Raw genomic sequence first — 13,778 nt, forward strand, 5'->3', positions numbered from 1 at the left:
CTCGACTCTCTTCCTCCTCCTCGCTCCCTCCCTTCCCTCCCCTCACCCTGACCATTTCCCCCTCCTCTCTCCCTCCCTTCCCTCCCCTCACCCTGACCATTTCCCCCCTGCTCGGGTCATGACCCAACTGTGCAGCGCCTTGGGACGTCCTCCTGACGTGAAAGGCGCTCTATAAATGGAATCTTGTTGTTGTTGTTGTTGTTGATGGTGTGCTGCATCATCGGAGGTGCTTTCTTCGGATAACACGTTAAAGTGAGGTCCCATCTGCCTGTTCATGTGGATGTTAAAAATGAATGGCACTACTCGTAAAGAAAAGGGAGTTTCTCCAGGCGTGCTGACCAACAAACTCCCAAATAAAATTGATCATTCGTTTCATGGCTGTTTGTGGGACATAACTGTGCATAAATTGGCTGCCAACTACAAAATACACAATCACTCCACTTTATCGTCTATCCTGTGAAGCACTTTGAGACATAATTCAGACGTAAAGGGCCTTGGGACGTCCTCCCGATGTGAAAGGCGCTATACAAATGTAATCTTGTTGTTGTTGTGAAAGGTGCTATATAAAATTATTTTAAAGGATTATTATTTACTAGCAGCAATTTGAATGAATTCAATTGTGAATCCCCACTATTTTGCCCCCAGTGTGTTTAACACCTTTCCAACTCTGCAACAAGGAGCCACCAAGTTAAGCTCAGAAAGGGGATGGTGAAAAATCTGTTTTGATTCAATTATGTTATAAGGAGAGCGTTGAAGATGTGGAATCAACTAGCTAAGGAAGCAGGTGGTGGGGAAGGATTGTGTCAGCATATTCAAGAGGGAATTACCTTTCCATTTGACAGAGAAATCATTTCAAGGGTATGAGAGACAGAATAATGTAGGATTTTTTTTAAAATTTGGGATCAGACAGATGAAGAGCACAAAGGGCTTATCTGGCTTCTATGTTCTTATGTTCCTATATAAGTCATCAGTTGTTGCTACCTGCTGTATATTACCAGATTTCATAACTCACTCTGCAAGTTTCTGTCAAATTAGTCTCAGTTCGCAAGAAGTGGAGCCGTATTGAGGAAATATCCTGTACTGTGAATACCAAATATTTTTTGTACAAATTGCATGACACCTTTTTATTTGGGTAATTTCACTAATGAATACAATATCAGCATGGCACAAAATGGCTGTAAAGGTGTCCAAATATTTGTCTGAAACATATGGTCTATAATTTAATTCCATGGCAGAGCAATAATTCAGAACAGTGAAAAAGAGCACATTAATTATTGCTTTGAAGTTGACAGCTGTGCACTGCAATTCATAATTAATTTAAAGGCTACCCCATAGCTCCCTCTCTCATATATATTATATATTCATTATACCATACATGTGGGCTGAGAAGAAATTGCTCTTTTTGTTGTTTTGATGAGAATTTACCTCTGCAGCAGTTTATTTCACAAGATCATAACATTGGTCTGGATGAAGAAGGCCCTTTGTCACATCGGATTTCTTCCCTCCAGAACACCCACCCTGTCTGTCCTGAAAATGGCCTTTGCAACTCTAAACCTATGTCCTCTTGTTCTATTGTTTTGCTGCTCCTAAAATGTAATTTTTATCTAGTACATATTGAAAAAGGAAGACCTGAAAGGGAGATGAACATTAATTAGATTTAAGTGTTCTGTAGCTATGTTTTGAATATCAGACATGTGGGAAAATATTCTTGGAAGTTTTGCTTCTTTGCATGTCCAGTTCAAGCAATCTCTATGTGAAAATTCCCACCTGGAGATAGAATGAGTGGACTTGATAGAATAGATTTGAGCAAGGTTAGGGGCAGATACGTTTTGCTCATTTTATCATTTTAATGGTTTTATGACATTTACTCAACCATGGCTCTCACAACTTTGAGGTCTTCAGAACCTCTCGAGCTGAATTAGTGTCTAGTATCTTACCAACAGCTGTCTGTTTCTTACATGTATGAATTATGAAGTGACTTTATATTGTAGTAAATTAAGCTTCTTTACATTATAGATATAAGTCTTTATATCCTTTGGAAAATTACGCTTCTCTATCTGCTGATTACCGCTATAAATGTTTATTTATAGCTGTTTATAGCTACAGCTGAATGTGAACAAGACAGAAGCCATATTGGCTCCCATGAACGTCTTCACTCCTGCGGATCTAAACTCCTCAACCTCCCTGGGCTCTCTCTCAGACTCACGGAAACAGTGCGCAATCCAGGCGTCCGGTTCAACACCCAGCTGTCCTTCCTCCCCCACATCTGGTCCCTGATCAGGACTGCCTTCCTGCACCTCCGTCACATTGCCTGCTTACAACCGTACCTTATCCCAAATGCAGCTAAAACCCTCGTGCATGTGTTTGTCATTTCTCATCTGGATTACTCAAACACACTCCTCACTGGTCTCCCCAGCTCCACTATTCAAAAAATCCAGCTCATTCAGAACTCTGCTGCCCACATACGTACATGGACCGAACTCCATACCCCCATCTCACCAGTTCTGGCCAGGCTCCACTGGCTCCCCATCACTGAACGGATGGACATCAAGATCCTCACGCTCGTGTTCAAATCCCTTCACTCTCTGGCACCTCCCTACCTCTGTGACCTCCTCACTCCCCAGTCCATCACCTGGCTCCTCTGCTCAACTGGCAGCAGCCTGCACCCTCCGCTCCACCAATGGAGGCCGTGCTTTCAGCCACTGCACCCCAAAACTTTGGAATACTCTCCCTCAATCCCTCCACCCTCTCTCCCCTTTTCCAAGTCCCACCTTAAAACCTTCCTTTTCGACCGTGCTTAAGGTTACCTCCCCCTCCCGCAACCCACCACCACACCAGCTCGGAGTCAGGGTCCACTAATGTTAAGTGCTCTGAGATGTTGCCTTGCATGGAGGGCACTGTATAAGTGCAAGTTGTTGTTATTGTTGTTGTTTGGATAAAATTTAATTATGTTTTGATTCTGTGTAGATGCAGAATCAATTTATGTACTTAAAAGGGAGACATCTAAATATGTGGAAAGTTCGGGTATTAAGAGTTGTGTCAAATGTGACTAAATGATCTGCTATGCTGTAATAAACTGGTGCAACAGAATTAGATCACAAGTTTTGAGTATTAATTTTATGGTGGTTTAACATTGTATGTGCACACAGGAATATTTTTTTAATGGTAAACATTTTGTTCTACTACCTCTTGGGATTAATTTTATTTCTATATCTTCTCTATTTCTCTTGACCTGTAGATTTTTTTTCACATATTACTAATACTTGCGTTTGATATAGCATCTTATCACACAAAGTGCTTCAGACAATGACATTTAGTGACTGTTGTTATTTAAGCAGTATATTTGCACTTGGAGTATTTCATAAACAGCAAACCACTGAATGTTAAACTTTTTTTGTGAAGTTCGGATGAGAAAAGAATTGACCAGACATAAACATAATTTACTAACACAATAAACTATCAGGTAGGGTGGTCCTAGCTGGACAAGCAGTGGGAAAACTTGCCAAACGGTATTATCAATGGCAAGCTATGTGGTTTTTGCTGGCTAGCCTCCAGCCACAACAAAAAAAATTACATTTGTATAGTGTCTTTTACGTCTGGAGGACATTCCAAGGCGCTGGACAATCAGTGTTTCGGACCCGAGCTGGGGGTTGGGATCGGGGAGGGTGGATGGCAAGGGGGAAAGAGGGTGAGTGAAGGCATGGTCGAAGAGGGGGATCTTGAGATGGGTTTTGAAGGAGGCAAGGGAGGGGGTGAGGCGGAGGGACTGCGGGTTTGGGTGGTGGTGCGGAGAGGGATTGAGAAGTTAAGGGAGATGAAGTAATGGTCCTAGATTGCTTTGACGGTGAGGCCCTGGGTGATCAGCGGGTCGAGGGGATGACTGTGGACATGGGTGATGGAGTGAATATGGAGGGAGAAGTTGAGTGAGGAGAGGCTGGAGGAGAAGTCAGCAGAGGTAGAGAAGGAGGGGGCGAAGTGAACGATGAAGTCCCCTAGGATGAGGAAGTGTTCAGAGCAGAGGGAGAGGGAAGATAGGAAGGTGGGGAGGAAGATGGGGGAAGGGCCTGAGGGGGTGATACATAAGGAGAATTTTGAGGGAAAGGTTGGAGGAGTGATAAAGGGTAGGGTGCTCAAAGGAGCGGAAGGTTCTGGAGGAGTAAGCGAATAGGCCAAGTGGGGACTGGAAGATGAGAGCCACATTGCCATGGCAGTTAGGTTGTGGTGTATGATGGAGGGTGTAGCCAGGTGGTGTGGCCTCTGTCAGGGGGAAAGTGTCACCTAGAGTGACCCAGGTTTCAGTGAGGGTGAGAATGTCAATGTTTTCGTCGACAATAAGGTCTTGGATGGTGAGTGTTTTATTGGAGGGAGTGGACATTTTGTAGGTTGATGTGGAGGGGACAGTTGGTGGCAGAATGTGGGAGACGAGGGGGGGAGGGGCAGGATTGACAGGGAGGGTGGGGATGTGGATGAGGGAGGAGAGGTTGGCCCCGTGGTCAGGGATTGATGGGCCTTGCGGCGAGAATGGGGGATAGGGCAGTCAGAGTGGCTGCTGTTGGACAGCCAGAAATTCAAAGGTGGCGGGCGGTTGTGACTCCATGCAGCAGCTGATTTCTGGTTGGATGTTCACCATGAGAGTCAGCAATGGCTGCGATGGCTCTTTGGACCAGCCGATGCGACGAATCCCATATTGGTTCCACATGGCACAGGTACAGGCCCCGCGTTGAATCTGGAAGCTATTGGGGACAATGCCAGTGTTGTCCTCGAGCCCTTCTCGGCCTTGGTTCAGGTCCCGCTCATGAGTAAGCTAGGGGCCCTGCTCCAGACAGCGATCTCGGCCCTGCTCCAGGTATGGCTCGCATGTAAGTCGCCTTGGTCCCCATTCCAGGTATGCCTGCCACGGGAGACCATGAGCCCAAGAACTCCTGGCACCCCCTCACTCCACTAAAATCGAACTCGGATTAACCCCATTCGCCTGGATTGCAAAAAACAGGGTTTTCCTGTTTTTTGCAATCATGTTTGGCAACCTCCTCAATATGCCAACCTCCAGCCCACCACCATCCAGGGGAACATTGGCCCCCAACACACACTCTGGGGTCCCCAAGCTTTGGCTGTTGCCAACCTCTGCGTGGAGTCCTGTAGCTCAGTGGTTAGAGCACTCGCCTTGCAAATGAGAGACCTGCGTTTGATTCCCAGCAGGGAGAAACCTTGGGCAAGTTTGCTTACTCCAGACACCTGATAATAATCCCTCAACAAAAAAAATAATAATTTGGTCACTGACTGTTTGTGGGATACTACTGTGAGCAATTGGTTACCGTGTTTCTCCCACAAAATATGCAGTCAATTCACTTTGTAGTATATTCTGCGAAGCGCTTTGAGACGTTTAGAAGATGTGAAAGACGCTATATCAAATGCAAGGATTATTATAGGATTATTAATACTAATTAGGTAAGAAGGATGCATCCATCCAGGGAGAGAGTGAAAATTCCATTCCAACAATCTGTCTCTGAAAGTTCCCGGTGGAGGTGGGATGCATGGAAATCTCAGTTTGGTTTTGATATTCTTAAGCGTGGTGATGGGTTTCCCCATGTGTCAGACGCCATGCGGAAATCAACACATATCGAAACCCAGCTGACCAAAAAAAAAGCCCTCAGTTTAACATCTCAACGGAAAGACCTCAGTTTAACATCTCAATGGAAACCCCTCAGTTTAACATCTCAACGGAGTTTAACATCTCAACGGAAAGCCCTCAATTTAACATCTCTTCTTGAATACTTGTCAATTTATGCTGTTTTTTCAATAAAGAATATTAGAAAGCTTTGGAGGAGAAAAGTCCATTCCACTCATATCCTCCACAGACCATGTGGAGTCTACCTTATTACAAACTCAAACCTCCATATTACTCATCTAAGAGTAAGTTCTGTAAATGTATTCTTTACTTTCAATGTAGTCAAGCAAATCTCTATTCCATTGTTTGATTTCTTTTTCTCATTTCCTCAAGAAATCTGATCAATTTATTATCAAATTATAGATCTGCTCCATTTACTACTTTTGGTGAATGTGTCACCATGTGCCTATTTATAACTAAAGTAATTTCAAATTTAGAATTTAATTTGAATTATAATTTAAACTTCCATTGCAGTTATTACAAGACCACATCAATAAACCAAGGATTTTTTTTAGATATGGCAGACGTTTTATTGACCCAGACTGGGAATCAGCTCAGGTTTCTTTTCTTGGTTGGTATCCCATGACCTCTACTGGAAAGTATGTATTTGTTTGTGTGTGTGTGCGCGTATGTATTTGTGTGTGGACATATACATACACATTGGGTGAGGACAGGATCAGCCTCACCTATGATGGTCTTATGGTTGATTAGCTTTTGCTGCTCATCATCATGGTTTAGTTTCATGCATGAAGAATGACTAATAGGGTGTGTCCCCTGTCCCTGGAAGGTTGCTGGCATCTGTATTACTAACCTCAGACTGAGTCATTGCCTTCAACAACAGACTGGTAGGAAGAGAAATTTGTAGATAAATGATTACCGAAAAAATGTAGGGTAGAGTACAGATATATATTTGTATATCTTTGGAGGAGAAAAGTCCATTCAACTCACACCCTCCACGAACTATGGGGAGTCTACCCTATTATGAACTCAAACCTCCGTATTACTCATCTAAGAGTAAGTTCTGCAAAATGTATTCGTTACTTCCATTGTAGTCAGCAGTGAACTGAGTTATTGCCTTCAGCAGCAGACTGGTGGGAAGAGAAATTTGTAGATAAAGGATTACAGAAAAAATGTAGGGTAGAATACAAAGATATACTCTCACAAGTAATGGGTGCATCAACAGTTAAGGTCCCTCAAATAAAGAAATTAAAATTAAAGTAAAACTCAAAAAAGGGGCATTTCAGGATAGACATCAGGAAGAATTATTTTACCAGGGGATAATTAATGACTGGAATAGGTTGTACCAAGGGTGTTTGAGGCCAAGACACTGGACTCATTTAAAAAGCAGCTTGATGCTGTGATGCGGAGACAGTAGGGAGGGCATTCTGGAAGGATGAGATCAAATGGGCCGAAGGACTTTCTTTATACAAACCAATATTTTGATCTTGTGAGTCAGCTGTGTCTAAGACAATAGACCAGTAAAACTTTACTGGTACTAAAGAATCTTTTAAGACTTTTTCCATTCCAAAAGCATTAATTGTGGTAACTTCTTATATTACATTTCCTGCGAACCATTGTTTCCTTAATGATGACATTCCAACAGTCTGTCACAGTCTTCAATCAAAGCACTTTGAATGCACCTTTGAAATGATCCTTCAATTATACCTCTACAATTCCCAGAGTTGTAATGTTTGCTTACTGTACTTTCACATTTGATTTAGGAGGATTGAGGATAGTTTTAATGTGAAATAACCCCATGGAAAGCTACAGTTGATGCCTCATAAATATCCACCTGCCCTAATTGAAATTACGAGATTAGTCAGAGTGACACCTTGCCTCCTTCTTAATGGTTTCACTGTAATTGCCTTTGCTACGCGCTCGATTGATCAATGCATTTGAAGGAGAAAGACTGATGTTGATTTAGCATCAGCAGCNAAAAAAGGGAAGGCTTTCTGTGAAGTGTAAAACTACTGCTGTTCAGCTGTCAGTCTGCCCTCTGGGTTATAAGAAATCTTTTTTCAAGCATAACCAGTGAAACAGGACAGATATTTCTTGTAACAGCAAATGTTATCAAATCATAATAGTCTCTTGAATTGAGATTAGCAGACAGATTACAGCAGTTATGTTGCAGGTTTGTTCACTAAACAATATATTCAGCCTTGATTTCCCAGTACAGTAAAGGCTATGTTCTATTATTAATTAATTTATATCCTTTTCAAATATAGACAAAATGCAAAAGGTGGAAATTATGTTGGGGAAGATATTTTTCAATGGAGATATGTTAGAGGAGCTAAGTTAAACAGCCTTCTGGAGGACATCGCCAAGATTGAAAAAAAAGATAAAGTAATTATAAAAAAATTATGAAGCACTGGTTAGACCTCAGCTAGAATACTATGTTCAGTTCTGGACAGCATACTTTAGGAAGGATGTCAAGGCATTAAGGATGTCAAGGCATTAAGGATGTCAAGGCAAAGGAGATTTCCCAGGATGGTATCAGGAATGAGGGACTTCAGTTATCAGGAGAGGCTAGAGAAGCAAGGATTATTCTCCTTGGATCAGAGAAGATTAAGAGGAGACTTAATAGAAATTTTCAAAATTATGAGGGGAATCGATAAGTTGGACAAGGAGAAACTATTTCCACTGGCGGATGGGTTGGTAACCCGAGGACACCGCTTTAAAATGGTTATTAAAAGAAACAGATGGGAGGTGAGGTGAAATTTTTTCACACTGCAAGTTGTTCGGATCTGGAATGCTTTGCCTGAAAGGGTGGTGGAAGCCGATTTGATAACAACTTTGAAGAGAGAAGTAGATAATTATTTAGGGAGGACAAGTTTGCAGGGCTATGAGGAGGGAGCCGGGGAGTGGGATTGATTCGGATAGCTCTTTTCAAAGAGCTGGCACAGATATGATGGGCCAAGTGGCATCCTGTGCTGTATAATTCTATGGTGCTATGGTTCTATAGTAATTGTGATTGATGTGAAACATTGATTTGAAAATGATATAGATTGCAGCAGGAGGAAAAGAGTGAGGAAAGTAAGGAGCTCAATAGACTTCAGTTCTGGGAAAGAATGAGTTTGAACAGGTAGGGGATCTTGAAATTTGAACCATTCTGCAATTGGGAGCAAGTGGAGCCTGGCAAGAACTGGGATGATTGGGGTGCGGAGCCTGGTACAGTTGAAGTCAGAGCTGCAGGGTTCTGAATCATTTGGAGCTGGGGAGATTAGAGAGGACTGCATGAGAAAAATTGAGGTGGGAGATGACAAAAGTATGAATGAGAGTTTCAGCTTTTGATGTAAGATAGGGGCAATCATGGGGGATGCAGCAGAGGAGGAGGAAGGCATTCCTGGTCAGGGACTGCACGTGGGGTAAGAAGAATAACTGAGGATCAAACCTGATGCCACGGTTGTTTACAGGTTTGGTGAGTGTGAGGTACAGGCAAAAAAAGTTAAAGAGTTCACAGCCACAGGTGAGAAGACCTTTGACGGAAGCCAAGGAGAATGACTTCCATCCGTATTCAGCCGCAGAAAGTTGTGCTCCTCCAGGTCTTGGCATTAAACAAGTAGGCAGTCAGAACACATGTAGGTAATAAATGATTGCTGTGGGATGCCATATGCTGTATTATATCTAGATTTCCAAAAGGCATTTGACAAAGTACCACACGAAAGACCCCTTCACCAACTGTGTTCCATTGTTATCAAGGGCAAGACATGAACATGATTCAGAATTGATTGACGGGAAGGAAGAGGATGGTCCTTTTTAGGGGAGCTAGGTTAAAATGGGGCAAGGTATTAAGTGGGTTGCCTCAGGGTTTGTGCCGAATCCCTTCTATTCCTTCTATGTATTAATGACCTAGATTCGCAGACAAAGTGGAAGATAATTAAAATTGCAGATAAAGCCAAGTTTGGGGAACCATGGAATAAAAAGAGATGGCAAAGGATCTACAAAGGGAGCTTGATACGGTATACACAGGCACTGATATCTGGCAAATGAAATTTAATACAGATAAATGCAAGGAAATGCATGTCAGATACAAGAATAATAAACACAAGTATTCCATGGATGCGATAGAACTTGCCGAGGGATAACCTGGAAGAGATCTATGACGTTAGTTGACTCATTGCTCACTATTCCAAACAATGTGAGGCAACAGGATGCTAAGGCAAATAGGATGTGGGAACATATTACTAAATCGGTTTAATTTAGATTCCCTGACATCCTATTTGAGCTATATAATGCCCTGGTCAGACCTTGAGTGCTGCAAATAGTTCTAATCACTGTGGCATAAGGGGGCTGCCCAGGCACTAGAGGCAGTGCAGAGGAGGAGAGCAACAGGGATTATCCCCAGTGTTAGAGGAATGAGCTATGAGCAATGATAAGACAAGCTCGTGCTCCTCATTCATGAGAAAAAGATGATCCGGGGGGATCTCATAGAGGTGTATAAAATGTTAAATGGGATTGAAAAAGTAAACCCGGATCAATATTTAAGATGCAACAAGACAGTTGTAGAACAATAGGATGCATGTTTAGAGTTGTAACAGGCAATTTTGGGACAGATACAAGTTTTTCTTTCGTCAGAGGATAATAATATAATAATAATAATAACAACCTTGCATTTGATTTAGCATCTGTAATAATCAACTGAAACAGATTGCCAGGCAAGGTGGTGGAGACCAGGAAACTGGACACATTTAAAAGGCAGCTTGATGCTGTGATGGGGGGAACAGTAGGGTTGGTGTTCTGGGAAGGCTGAAATCTGACTGACCAAAGTGTCTTCTTAATCCAAACCAATCTTGTGTGTTGTTAGTCAGATTAAGTTGGTTGTGCTCTTATCTCTGGGTTAGAAGGTTGTAGATTCAAGTCCTACATTGGAGACTTGAAGCACATGATACAAGCTGACATCCCAGTCCAGTGAAACATAGAAACAGAAATAAACCATTCAGCCCCTCAAGCCTGTTCCACCATTCTATAAGATTATGGCTGATCAGTGCCTCAACTCCAGTTTCCCATCCTTGCCCCTTAATACCCTAACCTAAGAAATGTCTATCCACCTCAGTTTTGAAGATGTGAATGGATTCAGCATCCACAACCTTTTGGGGGAGAGTTCCAGATTTCCACTACCCTTTGTGTGAAAAACTGCCTCCTAATTTCATTCCTAAACGGCCTAGCTCTATCATAGAATCATCGAATTACACAGCACAGAAGCACAGCACAGCCATTCGGCCCATCGTATTTGTGCCAACTCTTTGAAAAGAGCTATCCAATTCAATCCCACTCCCCCACTCTCTCACCATAGCACTGCAAACTTATCCTCCTCAAATAATTATCTACTTCTCTCTTAAAAGCTGTTATCGAATCGGTGATCTAATTATAAGATTATGTCCCCTTGTTCTGGATTCCCCCACCAGAGCAAATAGTTTCTCTCTATCTACACTATCGAATCCCTTTATTATTTTTAAAACCTCAATCAGATCACCCTTCAACCTTCTAAACTCAAGGGAATAGAGAACAAGTTTATGCTACCTCTCATCATAATTTAACCGTTTTAGCTCTGATATCACTCTGGTGAAACTGCGTTGCAGCCCCTCCAGAGCCAATATATCCTTTCTGAGGTGCGGTGTTAGTGTAGTACTATGTTGTCAGAGGTGCTGTCATTCAGATGAAACAGTACACTGAGGTATCATCTGACCATTCAGGTGGATGATATGAGAACCTATGATACAATGTGAAAAGAGATGGTTGTTTCTCTGAGGGTACTGTCCAACAATTCTTTAGATAAGATTAATCATTCACCTCCTGGCTATTTTGGGACACTGTTGTACACAAATTGGCTGTCGCATTTGCATTTGCCTACAAGAACACAATCATTACACTTTACAGAACACTCTCTGAAGTGTTTTTTGAGACATTTCCACATCATAAAGTACTATACTGAATGCAAAAATGATTGTTTTTAAAATACCAAGGGTTTTACAATAGCACTGAAGCTGAGTGCATGGTGACAATTTTAGTTTTAGTTAGCTAGGTGCCTGACATGCAGACACCAATCACCATGCTGAAGAGTATACAAACCAAACTGAATGTTTTATGTAGGCCACCTATATATGGAAATTTCCATTTTGGAATGGAATGTACACTCTCTCCCTGTTGGGACACATCCTGCTTACTCAATCCTGTAGACTATTAGGCGCAGGTTGGCAGATTGGGCGTTCAGGAATGTGTGTTGAGGTACTGCTGGTGTTTAACCAAAATCCCGTAGCTTGCAATTAAAAGCACTGCCTGGCAAGCTTTCCTGCCGCTTGTCCAGCTAGGACCATCCTACCCATTTAGAGCTTTGACATGCAGGATTAACAGGAGCCGAGTGGGAAGAATCCCAGTAACTAGTCTACCCATCCAAATCCTACCAATGAGCCAGGATGGCTGGTGTGCTGTAGCCTGGATTACTGCATAGCCATTTGCCTCACAAACTGAACTGTAGGGATTGCCACAGAGATGCTGAAATAAAGCTGAAACAGTCATTAGCTTGGTAAAAAAAATATATACACATGAGAACTGAACCAGGAACTTGACATTTCTGGGTTCAATCCTGTTGGGTTCATTCAGTCTCAGAGGTTGACTAATAACGGTGCAGACTATCTCCAAAAGGCGCAAATAGGAGCAGCAGTCTTCTCCCTGGCATCGGGGCTAATAGCAGGAATACGTTTAACTTGGAAATATAGAGGAAATGCAACAGAGGCTTTTGAGCAACAGAAAAAAAGTTTTCCAAAAGGCACAAGAATCAATTAACTGACATGAATGTAGCTTTGCAAGAAATGCGGGCTGAGGTTTGTCCAATCAAATTCTGCGAGCAGAAGAAATTCTAGTGCAATTAAGGATAGAAGAGTCAGGGCAGCCGTCACAAATAACAAAATTAAAAGCACAGTTGAGAAGTAAGGGGCTCCTAAACAAGAGAGCAGAAGTTTTGATGAATGTGAATTGCACATAGGAAAGCACCCACGTGGCAAATGATAATGGTGTACAGCTGGGGAATCACACACAGAAAGTGTGCTGGGGCTTAAATCTTTGACTGGCACCATGCCTGAATTTAAGGAAATTGAAAGCTGGTTGAATTCAGTGATGTCGATAGCAAAGTTGGTAGTAATACTGAGTAAAACTGCTGTGGAGATTTATTTGCAATCAGTAGTTAACAAACTCTGGTGGGACCTGATCAACCCCAAGTAGGATAATTTGGCTATGGCACTTAGTGAAATTAAGTGAACGATTGTATGAGAAAAAGGGCATCCAGAGAAAATAGACCAGGTTAGGAAAGGGACACCCCCTGAGTGCTACCATTCCAAATCACCAAACTATTTACAAAAGAGCTCTGGGGAGAGATGTTTCTAATGGCACTTCCGACAGATAGAAAAAGTTTTGTCCTTGCTTCTGATGTCGATCCACCAAATCACTGGGACTTAATAATTAAAAGGGTGGAAATGCATCACTGTTTTTATTATTCGGACAATTTGTTTGATGAAAACAATAAATGGCATGACCGAAGTTTAATCGCTGTAAAAATTTCAACACAATTGGACCACCACCCATGCATGCACACAGAGTTAAAATGGCGGACAGTGGAATAAGGCCTAAGCCTTGTGGCCACCAGGCCGACCAAACTTATTTTCAGCCAAGGGTCAGTTCGTATGCGGGAGCAAAAATTCTGAGCAAAGCAGCGAATTCTCAAATCCCTCGGGGTACATGTTAGGAAAGGGGCAATCCTCTGGTGGGTGTGAGCTTTGCCAGTTGTCCCCACATTCTGGTTATTATGTGGAAAAATGTATAATGCTTTAGTAGATATGGGGGTGCAGGTAACAGCACTCAGTAAGAATGTAGCAGGGGAGGATCCTAACCAGAAAGGGAGAAGTGTCCTTGTAGAGGGGATAGGAGGCAAGTTAATACAAATGCATGATCAAATGGCTGAGATTATAGATGTAGAACAATCCGAGGTAATTGCAATGGAAATTAGTTGTTAATCCTCACAGAAAATGTGAAACTGGGATGCGACTTTCTTAGAGGGGCTGATCGCCATAATGTAATAGTTCGCAGTGTGTATGTGGATGTAAGCGCTGCTGAACAGAAG

The 13,778-nt window shown here is 42.4% G+C and overlaps 1 protein-coding gene across 1 annotated transcript in view; it reads left to right on the plus strand.

Annotated features, from left to right (window-relative positions):
* The first annotated feature begins 4,595 nt into the window (after positions 1-4,595).
* The window catches only part of lrp12 (low density lipoprotein receptor-related protein 12), a 28,603-nt gene continuing 19,420 nt past the window's right edge, over positions 4,596-13,778 (plus strand). Inside the window, exons 1-4 of the mRNA XM_042331659.1 lie at positions 4,596-4,706; positions 6,140-6,264; positions 8,670-8,747; positions 9,079-9,131. Coding sequence (XP_042187593.1) covers positions 4,596-4,706; positions 6,140-6,264; positions 8,670-8,747; positions 9,079-9,131 — 367 coding nt within the window. The remainder of the gene's footprint in view (positions 4,707-6,139; positions 6,265-8,669; positions 8,748-9,078; positions 9,132-13,778) is intronic.

The sequence above is a fragment of the Callorhinchus milii genome, unplaced genomic scaffold (assembly GCF_018977255.1).
Source record: "Callorhinchus milii isolate IMCB2004 unplaced genomic scaffold, IMCB_Cmil_1.0 Scaffold2, whole genome shotgun sequence".
Lineage (NCBI taxonomy): Eukaryota > Metazoa > Chordata > Chondrichthyes > Chimaeriformes > Callorhinchidae > Callorhinchus > Callorhinchus milii.